The sequence below is a fragment of the Brienomyrus brachyistius genome, unplaced genomic scaffold (genome assembly GCF_023856365.1).
Source record: "Brienomyrus brachyistius isolate T26 unplaced genomic scaffold, BBRACH_0.4 scaffold66, whole genome shotgun sequence".
NCBI classification, from domain to species: Eukaryota; Metazoa; Chordata; class Actinopteri; order Osteoglossiformes; family Mormyridae; genus Brienomyrus; species Brienomyrus brachyistius.
In genome coordinates, this window is record NW_026042341.1 from 1392497 (window position 1) to 1411551 (window position 19055).

The window sequence follows — 19055 nt, forward strand, 5'->3', positions numbered from 1 at the left end:
TCACACCTGCTTCTTCTGCTGTACATAGCGCAGCCAGACAGCAGGAGGCGACATGGTTAAGGAACTAAAGCAGCTATATCAAGATACATTATCAAACTAGATGAAAAACATCACCAATCCACTTTGGAAAAGGAACCAACTATGTAAACAGGTGAAGGCATAGAAATTGTAGGGTTAGCAGAAATGATCGTTTGGCGAGTGGATAGCATAATGGAAATCCAAACAGACACGCAGGCAGCGCGAGTTTGCCGACATCAAATAAAAAGCCGCTTAGCAGGTAGAAACCCAGCAGAATGAAGGTTCTCCTCCTCCATAAAAATGGCCTGGTTCAGCAGGTCGCTAGGAGATGTGGTGTACCAGCGACGGCGGTTGTGGAAGTTCACCGTCATTGCCTCTGCTCTCCCTGCAGTCGACTCAAGGCCCGGCCATTTCCCCACAGTGAGCTTCATTTGTTCACAATGTCGGCTCTTGACTTTGGTTTTACCGAGTTTACGGACAGGCTGAATGGTTGGAAGCGGCTTCAAAGCCACCACAAAAACCAGAACGAAACGAGCACAGAGAAGCGCCGTGTGATGGAGGAGAGCAATCCCTGAGGCAGGGCCCGTGACAGAGCCGCTTTCAGGAGCAGAGTGTGGATTTCATCGATTCCTCTCAGAACGCCAAACAGCAGCTAGTATGGCGTGTGTGGTTTGGGAGCAAGTCAGCTAGGGCAAAGGGGGCTTGGATCTCAAGACCTTCTCTTCCTAGACTCGACGACACTCTTGCCAACCGATAACTTCCAAACGAGGTCAGCCAGATGGCTAACAGCGTTCACATATCCATATTATAATATGAAAGACATTCTTACTACATCCCGACCTGTGTTTTCCATTAGTAAATATTCATTAACATGCTGGCCTTCTGCCCTATCCTGCATGGATATCATCTTAACATCTGACATTTACCCTACTGGGAATGGCATGTGGAGGCTGCAAACCCCTTTGGAGATCTCCATCCCCTACGGTGGCAGAACCTCACAGGATTTCCTTGGCACCCAGAGGAGCTCGGTAAAAGTGTAGCCGAGACCAGAACTTAAGAGCAGAAAGCCACATGGCCCCAAATTGAGCTCCTGCACTACCACTGTGGTGTCATTGTTTGTTAGCATGTGGATGAGACCATCTATCTATAGCTTAGGCTACACAGGCTGTAATAATCTTTCTGTAACCCTGCCTGTATGCGTATGTCGACCATGGGCTCTCGGGGACACCACAAGTCTGCTTTGCCCCCTTCGTTTTGTGTTAAATTCGAAAATGTACCCATTCATCCGAACCAGCATGTGATCATACACTTAAATGCCGCTTGTCCAACTCGCAGGACCAGGGAGAAGGTGAAGGGCAAAAAGAAACTAAGTTTGGAGGGGGAAAAAAAGTTTTTAAGATCTGAGATTAAGAAAGAACAACAGCAATCTAACTGTGCAAGTAAATCAAATAAGAGCCTAGATTTGGCTCAGCACGCAGATTTACACCAACCATTCTGAAAAACAGCCACCCTCCAAACTGAAGGGCCCCTCAGCGCTGCCCACTAACACACCCCGTCTATTTCTCAGAGCCTGCCGTCCTACACGCAGTCACTGCTTGGGAGTTGATACTGCTGCTCTTCATTGACCTTCTCTTAGTCCTCCAGGAGTTACGGCGGCCTTCCTGCCTTCCAGCCGGTGATTTCTGGCCCCATGGTGCAAGTTGACAAAGAAACAATGGAGGCGTTTACCGTTTATTATCTGGCCATAATGGAAGATGGGGCAAAACCATCACCACCACCACCACCATCTCTATCATTACCATCATTACCATCGTCACCATCACCATCATCACTATCATCACTATCATCACCACCACCAGCCCACCTCACTGGCTGGGGGGGGGGGGGGACTGCCAGTCCTGAACGCAGGAAAACTGCTGTAGAACCTTCCTGGTTTCCTTCACTAGTCTCTTCACTGGACCCAGCACACCACTGGTCTGGCGCTGTAGACTAAGAGGCACTAGGTGAAGATCTCGTGGTCCACCCACGCAGCTCCCAGCAGTACCAGGGCAGGCAGGAGTCACAACCAAAACAGAACCGGCTTCTCCTGGAGCTGTCTTATGGCCAGATGTTGTGACGGAAGAGGTTGCGGTGTAACACCTCAAACAAGCCATGGGAGAACTTAACACTAGCACTGATTGTATCCCACGTAGATATGGAACCACCATGGGTATTGGCTTCATCCCGCTCGGGGTTGCCATGGTGACGGCTAGGTAGCCAGATGGCCCTGGGCTCTGTATACCAGTACACTGTAATAACACCACACGGTCACATGACCGTCCAGTGACAGTGAATTTCCCAACACAGAGACTTCAGCTGGGTTGCTGTGTGCCTTCCTTCATGTCTCCATTACACACATGAATCTGTGCATGGTTGGTGGTTTCTCGGTATGAGATTGTGTGGGTATAGGCATCCAAACCACTGAATGCGTCAGGAGCCACCCAGAGAGCTAGTCACCAGGTTTACAGGAAGTCGCCTAACAGGGAGAATTATACGACTTCCTGTCAGATGATTATCTCACTGCTGTGTTAATCTAGTACTGCTCAGTCATCAGTTCACCAAGACCATAAGTTGTAGTCATTTCTCTGAAGGGCATCGACAGCATTGATACGTTTAAACCGTACCGCAGTTGGTCAAGTCATTGTGACTGAACAGCCAGCCCCCTGATGCGGCACAGTCACATGTCTGTCGAACGCACCCACCCCAGCACGGTCACTGCCCAGAAAACGCAGGCAGGCGGTTAGTCGAGCACTTCCTGGAGAGCCACCCAAGCTCTCAGAACTCAAATCCCACAGGCTGATGAGAGAGCACCTTCCTGTGCGTAAAAGTGCTGACGAGACAATTCTGTGTCACTTCCTGCCCTGATGCTGGCACCTTGTAGATGGTAGCAGTTTCTTGAACCTACGTGGAACTGGGGGGGGGGGAGGGTAAGTCAGACGTTTTCATGCGGGCTGCCGCTCTTCGCTTTACACACACAGAGCTGGCCTCGTGCGGAGAACATTGGAATGTTCTGGCCTCACTCCCATAGATGCACTGTGGCACCAGACACCCCTTCTTAGACTTTGTCTCCCAACCACAGGTGGAAGGGAAAAATCCTTAAGGGGGGGGGATATAAATGCATGTGTTTTTCTTTTCAATCATCCAAATTATGTACATCCTCTGCAGTTGCTTGCACAGCACATTTCCCATGTGGCACTAGGAAGGTGGGCAAATGAAACTGGGGCGATGGGACAGTTGAACTAAAGCAGGAGCTTCTCCATATGCTAAAAACCTGCGCTCCCCCCCTTCCCCTCAGTCCCGACCACTATCCCCCTGTCTCAAACCTCTGGAAAATGACATGTGAAACCAGTACTAATACACACTGCGACACGTGTCAGCCGATCCCACGAGCCCCGGAGCTCGACTGGCTGCCAGATGGAGCATCAGAACTAGGATGGCTTCCGTTTGCTTCTGCATGAGAGAACACAGAACTCCAGTGCATAACGCAGTCATGTGAGACCATCCAGCACACACTAATAGCATCATTGGCCCTGTTGGCCAACTCCGTCTTCTACATCCCTGGGCACGTGCTCTACGCAGCAGCACTCTTCCCCTTTCCTCAGGGACCTGCTGTAATTGTAGCCCTCACAGCTGACACAGCTGACATTGAGCCTTAAACGCTGAGAAATCCATCACGTGCTCCCTCGACCAGGCCACGGCGCTTCCCACTTCAAAGCAACCGGATGCCCTGTCATCTAGAGAAGATCACAGATGTTAGAAGCCATCGCAGCTTGAGGCGGGACTTCTTGTAATCTGCTGGCTGTCTACATGGTGACATGGTGGCAGGGAGTTAGGAGACCACCATGGGACGCTGGACATAACATCAAAGGCCAATCCGTGGATGGGGGCTCACCAGATACCGCTCATCGTCCTTCATCCCCGGTGTACGGATCAGGTGGTTCTGCTCTCCCCTCCAGTCTCCAAAACGGCGGAAGAAATAGTTTGACAGGAACCGGTTGATTGGGTCCCTTATGATGTTGATGTAAACGGGCTGTTCTATTCTGAATCTGGAAGATAAAAAAAAGGCCTCCTCTAGTGAGAGTTTCCCCAGGTGATGAGGGCTGCTGGGAGTGCGAAGGTTAGGGAGGTGAATGGCAGGTACCTGGTGAAGTTGAGGAAGTGCACGTGCCGGGTGAAGAGGAAGGGCTGGGGAATGACGCTGATGTTTTTCATCAGGTCCACCTGAAACAGGAGAAGCCCAGTCAGAACTGGGGCAAAGTAACTTTCCATGTCACACGCTGACATCCAGTAGGTCACCCTGCTGGCATCTTTCAGGTTACTCAGCCAAACTACAGCTGAGTGCCCTCCAGAGACCAGAACTATGTCAGTCAATGCATGGCTGAATCCGTTCATTATACACATGACGAATAAAGGACTTTGGCTTTTGATAGAACATGCATATGACTGTATGAACCCCTCCAAACCATGCGTGGGAGCCCCCTGACCAGTGTATTAAGCGAGTCTGTGAGGTGGCGCCGAACTCGCCCCTCATTGTGAGAGTAAGTGTCCTCGTCTTCGCAGGTGCTAACACAGTCCACATGGTCACCGCTGCAGGTTCAGACTTTGAGGATTTAAACGCCAGAAGACGGAGACGCCGGCTTTCATGCGACAAGGCCAACTGCTTCTGGGACAGATGCACGGCTCCGGAGGTGGTCTGCACCCGATTTCACAGAGTTTCTTTAGTGACACTTCCACTGCCTTGTGGCTTTGCGGTCGTGCACTGTGATCGATCTGCCATTTCGGCTTTGAGTTTGCTTACATGAGGTCTAACATCACGCTGCATATGACTACAAAACGTGGTTAAAGTAGTATGCAGACAGCATAAAGAGACGCGACTCATCACTCTGCCATTTTCTAGGTTTGCATTACTGCAACTTTAGAGATGGGGTGTGATAAGACATCAAGGAGGCGTTTTCGGCAATTCTCTGGACCACAGAGAGTTGACTGATTTGGCTGCTCACAGCCCCCCCCCCCCCCCCCCAAGTCCCATGCGTTAAACTCAATCTAAGGTTGAGGCAAAGGTTGAGGTTGGAGGATGAACAAGTTGGTTTGTTAGTTACTGAGGGGACCGATCATGATCAAAACAGGACACAACCTTTTACTTATAATTTATTTATACGACCCATGACCATTATTAAATCTGGTCAGCAGGTCAATCTTTCAGTTTTCACAGAATAAAAAAACTAAACGAGGTAACATCATTCTTCTTATTAATACTGGCAAGTTTCACCGCCAACACCGGAGATATCAGATAACAGTATATTGGTTATCGATCAAATTTTCTCATGCAGAAATATGGAGATGCAAGCAAAGGGGTGTTCAATGATGCATTAAATGTAACTGAGGTACCAAAATAATTCCATCTGCTCATGCTTGTTCGGCTACTTCTATCGTAACTTCTATCATAGCAGGACTTCCAAGTTAGCGCCAGTGCTTGTGGTGAACCAATCAGCAAGCTATCGCTGCAAACACCACCCCAGTAATTCATGTCTGAACGTAAAGTATCGAGTAGGGACTGAAAATGGGTTCCAGAACTTCCTCTCAGGAAATAAAATCGGGTCGAGTTCCTGTGGTGTGAATAAGTTCCTGGTTCTGGGAAAAAGTTCTGCTTCTTGGAAAAAAGTTACTGCGGTGTGAATATGCCTAATGATTTGTTCTTGTTCAGAATGGAGTGGTTAGTTAATCACAGATAACTAACAGTACAGAGCAGAGACAGACACTGTACGTCATACAGGAATAAAACTTCACAAGCTATCCACTACACCACACCTGTACAACAATAATGACAGCAGGCTCCAGGTCCATTCAACAAGGTTGAAAACAATCCCCATGGTTCTTAAAAATGCCAGTTTGAAGTATGTCTCAAAAGCATTTAATTAAATTCAGCTACAGTTCCCTCAGCATGGCCTAGTCTGCAAACGTAAAAGTTAAAGATAAGACAGATGATTCTTCATATTTTTAAAACTTCCATAAGATCTGAGGTGGTACTGAGCGTGTGTGGACATACTACTGTAGGGGCAGAGGAAACACTACAATATACTCAGATGTCCCTCTTTTTAGGTATTTTTGGGTGTGAGGTGCCATTTTCCCCCAATAAATAACAGACGGCTATCCTTCAAATCACCTCTGGCTTACCTGCTCCTGTTCGGTGAGCCGGGTCTTGTTGTGAATGTCAGAGGAGACCAGGTTGAACCGGTGCTTCTCGGCCAGGATCCGCAGCAGCAGGACCACGGTGCGGCTACCACACTTACCAACCCGGTTGTACACCACCTGGCTGGGGAAGGGCAGCACCTACGGTACATAGGGTCATGGAGAACATCATTGGGGGGGCGGAGGTTTTTGCAGATCAGAAGTCCATGTAGAACATGCAGTTTTGATTAGAAGGAAAACTGACCAACAGAAGATCCTGTACAAAAGCATCAATCACAAGTTGCAGAAGTGGAGGGTAAAGAGAAACATTTATGCAAGACCAAAACAAACAAAGCTCAGGAAGTAAGCCCCCCCCCTCGCCCCTTCAGAAACTTCGACCCCTGGTGAAGCCTCCCACAAAAGGGCTCCAACTCATCAATCCTGACCCCACGTCACAAACAATGAAATAATAACGCAGTTCTGCTAAAGCAGGAAATCTGATGCCCAGCCAAAAACACGTAATAAGCATGACTGTATCAGAGACTGCCCAGGGGTTATAGACCAGTAAGCAGTTGCCAAATCCACTCCCTTGTGAATCGTTCATTGTTTAGTCTCTGCGTAATCTGCAAGAGATTCGAACTGCACCCTTTGAGAAAAATGCATCTGCGACGCTCAGAGGTTGTGCAGCCTCTCTGTGGGCAGGAGTCATCAAGGAGACACACGAGGCCTCCTTCTCATTCCTCTCCTCTCCTACGCCTTGGCAAGCAATCTTCATTACAGACTGCTGACTCGACCCAATCTCTTGCCCTTCTGATTGCAGGAAAAATAAGCATGCAAAGTTCTCCAGGAAACCGGTCAGGTACATATGGTAGCCACGCTGTTCCTTGAATCTGAGACAGCCCTCTCTAGCACGGCACTGTCACCGGTAGCATGTAAAAGAACCGACCATCTTGCAAAGAGTCTCAGGGGAGCATGCACACTGGTGTCGAGGCATCCAAGTTGGTCTGTGGGACAAGATGGCTAAAGTTTGAAAAATTTCTAAGTTATTTATCTTTAGTTGGAGTACTCAGTTGTGTTTACCGAGGTCCAAATTCCATTGGGTGGAGGGGAGGGGGGGGGGGGTTCTATTAGATTCCCTTGGTAGATTTCGACGAATGAGTCAGTCATGCGGTCCAGATTATATCGCGTTTCGGTCCGGATGCCTACCGGGGTTCACCATTTAAGTACGCCTGATCAATAGTGAAGACCAAAAAACAGATGCTGATCCTTCTGGAATATACTGGATTATATTCAGTGGGATAAGCCTCTCTGCCCGTGATGGGAAGGTTCCCAATTCAAGCCCAGCCTCAGCACGTCTGCAGGCCCTTGAGCAAGGCCCTAGACCCCGCCCCCCCCCATCTCCCTGGGCACACTACAGGCGGCTGTCCTTCGCTGCACAGCTTACCCTTTACTCTCACACTTGGAGAGCAAGTTCGGGGAAGTGTAAAGAGAATTTCCCCACGGGGGTAAATGAAGTGTGATACTTGAATGTAGTACTACTGGAACAAGCAACACCCTTAGACAAAGAAACAAGACCAGTCATTCAAGAAGTCCGACATACCCGCATGTCTGGATGTTTGCTTCAAATGAACAAATGTAACCACTTGCAGCTTCCTGACTGATATACTAAGTATATCAAGGTTACTTGAGAAACTACATAAAGGTTCTTAAGACCTCGGCCTTAGGCCTTCCCCAGCCTCAAGAAAGACCTGCCAGCTGGTAACCAATGAAATGACCAGTGTGGATGACCAATAGAATCGGCCCTAAGATCAAAGCCATTTCAATCGCACACTATTACCTTTTGCGCCTCCCAGCCCCAAGCTGACAGGAGGTCTTGCCACTTTGCCCTTAGAAGAACTGACCCTTTATTCCACGCCGATTCTCACAGGTTCCAACTATCACTCACTCTGATAGGTGCTACTCGTCAGATGACCCGTCCGCCTCATCCTCATAAGAGCTCCCACAGGTGCATTGACAGACATGGCCTTTTGGAGGAGCTGTGAAGACCTGTACAAGGAACGGTACGAAGCATACATGTCGAGCTACTAGTTACCTGAGCATTTACAGCCAGATCTAGAAACCTCAGTGGTCCTCTGCTGTTTAGCCAATTACTACTCAGGCCATGCATGTCCTAGACTCCGTCCTTTGCAGATTCCCAGTCGGAGAACCACACTGGAGGAGCAGACAGACGCCAGGGCAGAACAGGGAGTCATTACTATCTCAGCAATGTTCTCGCCGTTATTTCCTCAGAGAGGACAGGATGCCCTCAGAGAAAGTAAACAATTTGGTCATTTGCACCAAAAAGACAGAGAGAAACATATTTTGGCAACAACTGCAAAGGACCAGATAAGATATATTTTGTGACAGAAATGACACAGAGGATTTACAGAGCCTGTAGAGGAAACTCTGTTGAACTCTGGTGAAAGCTGAACGTGGTTCGGGGCCATACCATCCTTTCATTTCAAGCTCCTGCGGGGCTCTCACCTCTGATCTGAAGTATCCTAAACTATCTTTGTGGATAGATCAGATTTTCGTGCATTAAGGATGGCTGTTGCTGCTCTATTAGGGCCGTAAAGTGGAAGACAAGCATTTCCTGGATACAAGGGACATGGGAAAATTTTATGAGGCCTGGCGGTATCTGTATATGCACTCGGAGGAGGGGCGTACCATATGCTCAAAGAACTAAGCTCTGAAACACCCAGGCTTAGAGTTAGAAAAGAGCACATAAGCCCCGGGAACCAATCAACTGACAGCTGTTTGTATTGTATTGGTCGTAAGGTGCTGCAAGACTACATATTTGTTAAAATTAGTCAAGCAATAAACAAGCAGAGCAGCGAGCGTTCTTGGTGGAATCCCAACTGAGCTGTTTCGCTGCAGGTGGTCACTCTTAGATGCATGCTCTTGCACGATGAAGCAGCCCTTCACACTCCTCGCTCCAACGCCTTCAGTTACTTCCCGAAAATGCGGCCGCAACACAAACTTGTTTATTGACACTCGAGAAAGCCATAGTGTCAAAACTGTATTCATCTCAGTGTCACATGATTTTTCTAGACCAAATTAAGATCAACGGGTATCACACTTCTGTACCATGTACATTATTTTAATCCTTGAATAGTTTTCAAGAAATGCCCTGTGATCTCTTTACCTATCACTTATTTAGCATACTGAATTAGCACTGAACTTTTTTGCATCAATTTAGTCTTTAGTAACAAATACATTAACAAGAACGCTAATTGAAAATTAGGCTCAATTAAGCGTAAATAAGAGCCCAGCTGGAACAGAAATAGGGAAACTCATCTGGCAAAAACACACTCTCATACAAATTAGCCCTGCAACAATGTGCATATTTGATTACATCATCTTGATTCAGAACACACATAAGAAATGGATGAATACATTTATTGACAGGGGCAGAACATAAATTCAAAAGTACAGTAAAACCTTGGATTGCAAGTAACTTGGTTTGCGAGTGTTTTGCAAGATGAGCAAATTTTTTTTTATACATTTTAACGATAAACGAGCGTGGTCTTGCAATAAGAGTATTACATACACGCTTTGTCTGCCTAGTATCACATAATCATAACTGAGCCGATGGTTCTTCTCTCTCTCTCGCTGTGGGATTGTGGGTAATCGTCTCCCATACTCAGTCTCAGGCGGTGTACCTCATTCGTATCGTTAAAATTTAGTAGAAAAGCACCACCCGATTAAGGGCGTAGCAGTGCGAGCAATGAATCTGTTTAACGACAATGCAATGTCCACATTTCCAGAAAGGAGGCAAAAGCGGCTGTCATTGGTTAGGTTGCTTGTTACAGTCGCACAAAAAGAAAAAGATTCCAGTGAGCCAACAGATAGCAGTGATTCTGTTAGTTATAGTGAAAGTCGTCCTACAAAATAATCCTCCTCTTCTCCTTTCTCTCATCTCCCTCACACCATCCACGATACTTTCCAAAGGTAAAGTGCAGGTTGATTTGTTTTATGTATTTTTACTTTATATTTTGTATTAATAGTTTTTGTATAAATATTTTTGGGTTGTGGAACGAATCAGCCATTATTCCATTATTATTATGCTTTGAAATATGAGTGCTTTGGATTACAAGCACGTTTCCGGAACAAATTATGCTCACAATCCGAGGTTTTACTGTAGATGCTTAACATGGAAAACATTATATTAATTGTGGACATGAGTGGTTATGAGTAATGCTGGTTACAGTCAGTCATAATCGACAGCCCTAATACATATCCCATATGACTAATTCAGCACCTTACATGCTGCTATATGGTATACTGGGTATGTACAGGGCATGTGGTACATACAGGGTATATTGTGTATACTGTACAGTATATATTGTATGTTTATTGCACCTAATGTATATACACTAATTGTGATGTGTTTTATGTGTAGCTGACTGTGTCCTCTGTTAGAAGCCGCCTAAATCTGCTGGGAGGAATGCATGTAAGAATTTCATTGTACTTATACCCATACTTGTATAAATGAGAAAGTTTTGAATCTTGCATCTTGAATCCCACTGTAGTGACACTCCAGGAAAAGCAGAGTAGGGTCCCTTGCATCACTCTAACGCAAAATCCATCATTAGCCAGGCACTTATAGAGCTACCTGTGCACACAAGCAACCAGCAGTCACCTCTACATGCACTACGTCAACTGAGGAAGCCATGGCCTGCAGAGGTGAAAACAAGTCTGGGGCCTGTGCAGGGTGACAACCAGCCTGCAGTGCAAACATTAGCAGATGTGATGGCATGACTTATGCGAGTTGGGGTGGGAAACCTCAAATTTTCCATGCTGCAATGAAAGGTAGGGGCTAAAAATTATGGGTCCCACACAAATAGTCACCTAAAACAATGGTCACATTAAGAATAATTAAAAGCCTTGAAGGCCTCAGAGCAGGTTCCACTCCATATTAAAGGCTTTTCATTTCTGCCAAGTCAAACGTTTCTAATCTACATAAACAGGCAGCCCCAAGCAGAGGACTTACGCTCCAAATATGACTTGGTTCTGTGACCTATAACATCCAAGTAAACATGGCAAAGAATGAAGACCAGAGTGTTTACTTATCAAGGCGGAGACGCTTAGTTACAGCCGGCCAAATGCAGGCAAAGATGGATCCCAGTGGATTCCTCTGAAAAGATAAACCCTCTCAACATCTCCCCAAAGACTGAGCAGTATGTTAAAATAAATAAAAACAATAAATTCACCACGAGGGAAATGCACACAAAGAGGGGGGGTGATAGAGGGCTCTTACCCTGGGTGCAGGAGGGCTGTGGTCATCGGCAAACGTGGAGTCTCCTGTTAACAAAAAAAAAGACTTCAGCACCGCAGGAAGAAGAGGGCAGCGATGCGTAAAGGCCCGGCCACGAGTGACACACGCAAAGGACAGACCCAGTGCCACCGGTTAGTGCCGAGGGGTATGAGGAACGTCCGTGTGAAGCCAGGGAAAATGTTTTATTTCTCAAACCTAAAAATGAAGCGAGCGAGGCAGCCAGATTTCTCTGCTCCGTTTTAAAATGGCAAGGACGAGATATGGCCAGGAAACAGGGACGACTCACTCATCACTCATCATTTGTGGAAGGTGAGACCCTTTCATGTGATCCTCGGAATTAGACTGTATATTCTGCATATGCCGGATATTCTTCACCGTTGCTGAGGCCCCCAAACGCTCACAGAGAGGGTCACCCGCACGCCCAGCGGAGAGCTCCCCAGTACTGTATCCTGGCCCGGAGACAACGTGACCGTACGTTCTAATTAAAGCTGCATACTTGTGCAGTGGAAAAAGCAGCGCGGCCCACCAGAGGGGTCAGCCGAGCTCCGTGGCAGCGGCTCAGGGGATGACAAATAGAGTCTAAGGAAGAAAAAACACACAGCGAAGCCAGAAACCCAAGGAATCCATCCACCTGCTGTCACTCAAAAAGCCAAGTATCCATGGCGACACACTCGGGCCACTCACAGGCGCCAGGGACAGGCCCCGCCTATCAGAAGGAGGCTCGCTCACGTTCCTGCCACCCTAAATGAAGAAAGGGTGACCAGGTGTGGGCCCCCACCACATTCTGCAGGATTCTCAAGTCACAGGCTGCATCTGTTGACCAGTAAAACGTTCAGTAGTTCCTGTCACAAGATGCGATTCGTCCAGATGGAGACCGCAGGGGCGTGGCTAGGGTGAGAGCATGGTTCCTTGGTGGGTGGTCTCCGATGCCCTCCCCCGTCCACATCCTCTCCACCCACACATACACCATGAATTAATCACACTTCTATTTTTTGCGGCCCGTGGCTCTGGGGCATTGGTTGGTGCGGGGGCACTGTGTGGTGAAGGGTGCCCCTTTGATCTACTGATCCTCACACATTAATCCCGGCCCCAGAGCTCAATACTCCGATTACAGGGGGGGAGGCAGTTGTGATTACTGTGAGCTTTATTTTAATCTAATTTTATTGTGGGTAACCTCATCCCCCCTCAGATGGGCTACTTTTGTATACATGGGGCAGGGTGGGGTATGGTTCGGAGAGGCAGGGTGAGTGAGTATGGTTTGACACACCCAGTCTAAACACAGAATAGGACGGGGAGAAGGATTAGTCAGGATATTACCCACAAACCAATGGGCCGGTGTCTCCGCCCCTCCCCCCAATGACATGGACCTGAAGTTCAAACATGAAGGAGGGTTCCCTGGACCGCAGTCGGACCAACCCCAACACTCCAGCTCTGCTAGCCCTGAGCGAATGTGACATCATCGCTCAACCGGCATTCCACTTGCGTCCCTGGGAGACTGTGCACAAACTGTGTGCAGACCGTGAACAGAAAATATGTGAATGACACACAAGGCCTCGCACTGCAGGATCCGAGCCCCAACAAACAGGTCTAGCTGAATCAGAAAGGATGCGCTCACACTAGTACCGGGGAAATTAAAACCACACAGTGTTCTTACTGGGAAAATAACGTCACAGGTAGCTGGACTCTACTCTAGCCCCAGAAAAGCCCAGAAAAGCTTCCTCCCGATCACTGTCCATCTATTTAACTTCCCCCTTCAAAAGACGCTGATCGTCACTTGGTTTGTGCGACAGAATCAAAACTAACATCTCATTTCTTTTAAAATTTCTTTAAGCAAAGACTAATACTAGCAATAAAAACTGCTAAAAATAAACAAAGAAAAGACTGCTGGCATACCAGGGCACAGATTATTAGTGTGTTTTTAGTGACTTACATTTCACCTCGCATGTCATTTCCTGTCTGCCTCTCTGAATCACCTGTCCTACACACACACCCCCACTGTAAATAAAGCCGTAAATAAAGCCAGGAAAGTGGTGAACACTCTCACTGAATAACACTCCCCAGCACCCAGGGAAAGCGAGCTCAGTTGAGTCCAAAGTAATTCACACCTGCTTTAGGAAAGATGAGCAGGGAGCGCCGTCCGGTCCAGTAACCAGAAGGTTGCTGTTTCAAGTCCCAGGAGTGCAGGAAATCAGTCTCAAATATACAGAACTACAATTAGGTAAAATACAAAGGCATTGAGAAGTGATTAAATATAAAATAATTATAATGCAAAAGGGAATTTTTCATGTCTTATCATAACGTTTCACCCCCCATCCCCGCTCGCCCCCCAGCAACAGGGCCAAAATACACAAAGGCTTAAGCGGGTCGGAGAGTTTCCCGGGATGTGAGGTGTAATTAGCACCAGGACGTCTGTCTTCACCTCGATGATCCGCTGAGCTTCATTCACAGCCTGTCCCCCAGAGCGTGTCAGTGGTTTCGCCGAGTGGGGAAACGTGACTGAACAAGGAATAATATTTTCATTAAAAGGTGATGGAACAAGCCTGTAACCTCAACATACTTTCCCTCAATCTGCCGATATTGCATTACTTTTATTTTTAAGCAAATGTATCTATATCATGTGCCATATACTGCCCCACGAAGGCGAAACACAGTAACTATACTGACAATGAAACGTGACACACAAAGGGCTTCAAAGTTGACTGTCCACCTATACGCGTAGCAGGTACGTATATGATAATATTTTCTTCCAAATCAAGGAAAGCTGATCTTAGACATTTTGTCACAAGGTAATACAGACCCTAATAGTCCCAATGTTGGTCATTACCCAGTTCTGGAATTATATGCAGTTACTGTCTTTTGCCTTTGTAGTACAGTATATCCATCCATCCATCCATCCATCTATCCACTTTCTGTAACCACTTGTCCTATTCAGGGTCACAGGGGGTCCGGAGCCTATCCCGGAGACTACGGGCACAAGGCACGGAACAAGCCAGGATGTGGTGCCAACCCATCGCAGGACATGCCTACAGACCATTCATTCGCACATGCACACCTACGGGCAATTTGGTAACTCCAATGAACCTCAGCATGTTTTTGGACTGTGGGGGGAAACCAGTGCACCCGGAGGAAACCCCACAATGACACGGGGAAAACATGCAAACTCTACACACATGGAACCTTGGTGATGATGTGAGGCGACAGTGCGAACCACTTCTCTTCAGAGGCGAGGGCTCTGAACCAACACCCCCCCCCCCCCCCCCGCCAGCTACAGACACTCAGGCCCACCTCAGTGACAGGGAGAGAAAGAGCGAGCGGATAAATAAGTAATAAAGTACGGTGAATCGCAAAGTGACACTGATGTATAATCCTGTTTTGCATGCCCTGTAATATAAATGGGGCAGCATTCATCATTCTGTGCACAAAGTAACGGAGCAGATCCAACTATCCAAATTATCCAGGGAATGTCCCAGTGATCCAGAGGCTGGTCCAAGGAGGATCCTGGACAGGACTTCTCTGTCTAAGGGTGCTTCAGTCAGCGCTGCTCAAGCAGGTCTTTGCGTGGCAGGAGGGAGCATTTCAGAGGGGGACACACGCTGGGAGAACACGGGAACACGCAGAACGGGGTGTGATTCGAACCCGTGCCATCCTCTGCCACTTGTATCAGTGGTTTAAACCGCTTGCTGCGACTCGCTGGCACCTAGAAATCCCCTCTGCCGAAGGCTCCATCACGCGCCTCGCATCCGTGTCAGAAAGGGTTTCCGTGCCTTTAAACTCCACGGCAACCAATGAGAAGCAGCCCCTTGCAGCATGGGGGTGTGCTGGGCTCCTCCATGGACACCTGCTTCTCACAGTGGCCGTATTCTGTACTCCCAGCTATTCAGTTCCCAGTGGGGCAGGGAGCCATCGAGGGCCAGGTGAGCACCCCCCCCCCCCACCCCTACAAACCTCCTACGCAGCACCCTCTCTTCGTACAAGGGTCACTTGCCTCGGACGGAGAGGGGTGGTCAGTGTGACATAACAGAAAGGTTCACGGGACAAGGTCTCTGATGAATCCAGTTCATAAAAACAGGAGATATCTTAAATAGTTTAATTCAGGGACAAAATGACCAGCCTCACCTGCACAGGCCCATCTCCATATTGAGGTTTTACTTTCTACACCAGTGAAATTATTTACATCCTGCATCCAGGAACAGTTGTCCGGGGGGGGGGGGGGTGGGGGGGGTCAAATGGGGAAGCCACAGGGGCCTGGTACCTATGGCATGGACAGTGTAGGAAGCAGGACCAGTCTCTCTGTGTTTACTAACTTTATTCCCTGAATGCAATAACTCCTCCTCACAGCATGAGGGCAGCACTGTGGTACCAAGAAACCAGCTGGGTCCCTTTAATGCCCTCCATCCAGAAAACATATGCAGCACACATGTTCATCTGTCCTTAAACGAGGTGCTTCTGAAATAAGAAAAAGTCCACCTTCTGAGTCTAGCGGTACAAAAATAAACATTTGGTACATTTGCCTTTGAACGCCCACGATAGATCCCAAAGAGAAGAGCCCACTCTGCTGAGACACTCCTGGATAACATCATAGGAATTGCACAAAGGTAAGGCTTTCAAGTTCAATTAGGTTCATTTACATTTATTTAACAGATGCCTTTGTTCAAAAATGATGTACAAATGAGGAAAGCTTGGAACCAGCCTACATCTGGAATCTCAGGAGAAGTTATGGTTACACACATTTCTCAAGGAGCCCAAAGGTGATATGATTACTCTTCCAGACTTGGGATTTGAACCTACAACATTCCGGATTTGAGAGCACAGGGGAGCAGTGCTGCACAATAAGACCTTGTGCTCTTCCAAAACATGTCAGAAAATACGACTTTGGTCATTTTTATTATTTTCTCATTTAAATTTGTTTTTAGCCTTTCAATTTTAACTCTGCCCCAACATTAGGGCTCCACTCTCTAGAAAAGGCCAAAGTCCATGCCGGACTAGCATTCCGCACAGGGGCCCCGAAATAGAGTCAACACAGATGGATATACACAAAAACATTTTGGTCATATACATATCATCAGTAGCTGTGGACAGCACTGTGTCAAATAATGTGGTGCGTGAGCCCTTGCCTGGAAGGTTGTGGGTTCGAATCCCATGGCCGGCAGAGTAATCATATCACTGTTGCCCTTAACCCCAGCTAACCTCCCCCCCCCCCCCCCCCCCCCCACTTGCATACCGTTTGGGACAAACGTCCTGCCAAATAAATAAATGCAAAGGCAACGTAAATCGATCCGAGGTGGCCTCACGTGCTGATCCCCTATCCCCCACCCCCCCGTCCTGTGTAGAACAGAGAGTCAGGCAGCCCACGTGTGACTGCAAAGAGGAGCCACAAAACTCTGCCCACAAGCATCCTTTCTGTTAAAAGACAAACCAAAGCAAAACAGGGTAAAATGTGCAGAATTAAGGGACAAACATAACTTACAAACCCCATTTCCAGAAATATTTTCTAAAATGCAGTACAAACCAAAATCTGTGATAAAGAAAAAAGGTTCAGGCGGATTAACTGGAAAAAGTACAAAGAAAAGATTTTCAGCAGTTGTACGGACAGATTTCATAAATATACGAAAAGTTAGAACCTGATGACTACGACACTCAACTAAACTACTGGTAGCAGGTGAGGTATCATGATGGAGTGAAGGTATAGCATCCATCAAAGGCTCAGTCTCTGCAAGCAAGGATGGGTCCCGTCTCCCCCCTTGGTGCCAAAATGTGTGCGAGAATTGTTAGTAAATTCAAAATTAACATTCCTCAATGCAAGATTGCAGAGAATCTAAGTCTTGCAGCATCTACAGCACAAAAAATTGTGAAACGATTCTTAAAATGAGGAGACATCTCAGTGCGTAAAGGGCAATGTCAGGAAGCAGTGTTGAATGCGTGTAATCTTCGAGCCCCCAGACAGCACCCCCTAAGGACTGTGTTATGTGACTGTGACATGTATACCCACTTGGGATCAGGAGCACTTTGGAAAATCATTGTCACTTAATGCAGTCCTTTGCCGCATCCAGATACGCAACTTGAAATTGTATTACGCAAGGAGGAAGCCGTACATCAGCTCCATGCAGGAACGCTGGCGAGTTCTCTGAACCCGAGCTCATCTCAGATGGACTGAAAGACTGTGGAACCATGTGCTGTGGTCAGACGAGTCAACATTTCACGTCGTGACTGGAAAAAAAGGGCATCGAGTTCTCTGCCAGTTCAGATCTATCGCCTGTTGAAAATGTATGAAATATCACAAAGATCAGAATCAGACAATAGCAACCTCAGACCGCTGAGTGGCTGAAGTCTTACATCATGCAAGAATACAATTTCCAATTACAATATTCCTACAATTAGTATCCTCAGTTCCAAAACAATTAAAAAGTGTTATTAAAAGGAAAGCTGATGTAACACAATGGTAAATATGCCTATGCCCCAACTTTTGTTGAGAGTGTTGCAAACATCAAATTCTAACTATGTCTATATATACGAAATACAATTAAGCTGGTCGGTGAGACTGTTGAAAATATTTTCTTTGTACTTTTGCCAGTTAGATAGAAAATATCCCAACTTTTCTGGAAATAGGGTTTGTATTTCTGTTCATTATTCGAGTGGGTTGGGCTAGCCCACCCTTGGCCAGTGCCTGTGACTCAAGGGACCCGTCAACCCTGGTAACACCAGGTGTTCGCCTGCCTTCCGAGGCGACATCGTTCACTCGTGGGAACGCCGTAGGGGGCTTACACACCCAATGCCACAGCACTGGAGCTTTCTATAAACCACCAGCATAATGACCTGGCATTTTAAAAGACCGTGAGGCCAGGACACGTTCACTCCCGAAATTCGCACGGCTTCTTTTTAAAAACACAAAGGGGGCGCCCCTCCCACAGCCAGTGATATGTGCATGAAAAACCCTGTGGAGAGCTCGAATTACCTCAGACATGAGGCCACGTCCTGGGGAGGAACCAAAAAGACCAGGGGCTGCGGTGACCTCTGTTACATACGCGGTGGAAAGGAGTTAAATGTGCGCATCACTTAAAAATCACGTAAGCCGTAAGCAGTTTTGGACGAAAAAAAAATTCACACAGAAGAGTCAATCCAAAATTACTGGTAAAAAACTGAAAGAGATGCGTTGAACCACAAGACAAACATTTATGGAAAAAAAAACTAAAAACATATGGCTGACAAACAGAAGTATCTCAGCAGCTGTCAGTGAGAGGGACTTCTGTATTGTATACGTGGTTTTTAATACGTTAGAAAATCAAAAAACAGTACTGGCAAAAAAAAACTTCATATACGCAGTTTTAATTTCAGTTAAAGGCAGCTGTTAGTATTACATAGATGTGTGAAAGTTTATTTCCAGGTAAAAGTGGACAAACAAGCACCAAAATTAAAACTGTGCATCACCATTGAAAGAACAGACACCTCCGGTGTGCGGGATGCGGAGCATCTGAAAAGCAATTAACGCAAAAACAATCCACCAGAGGGACTGGAA

At 47.1% G+C, this 19055-nt stretch overlaps 1 protein-coding gene across 1 annotated transcript in view; it reads right to left on the bottom strand.

Moving 5' to 3' along the window:
• usta (uronyl 2-sulfotransferase a) overlaps positions 1-19055 on the bottom strand; it is a 33255-nt gene that overhangs the window by 4920 nt on the left and 9280 nt on the right. Inside the window, exons 2-5 of the mRNA XM_049002341.1 lie at positions 11525-11568; positions 6232-6387; positions 4199-4278; positions 3950-4103 (exon numbers count right to left, since the gene is read on the bottom strand). Of these exons, the coding sequence (XP_048858298.1) occupies positions 3950-4103; positions 4199-4278; positions 6232-6387; positions 11525-11568 (434 nt within the window). The remainder of the gene's footprint in view (positions 1-3949; positions 4104-4198; positions 4279-6231; positions 6388-11524; positions 11569-19055) is intronic.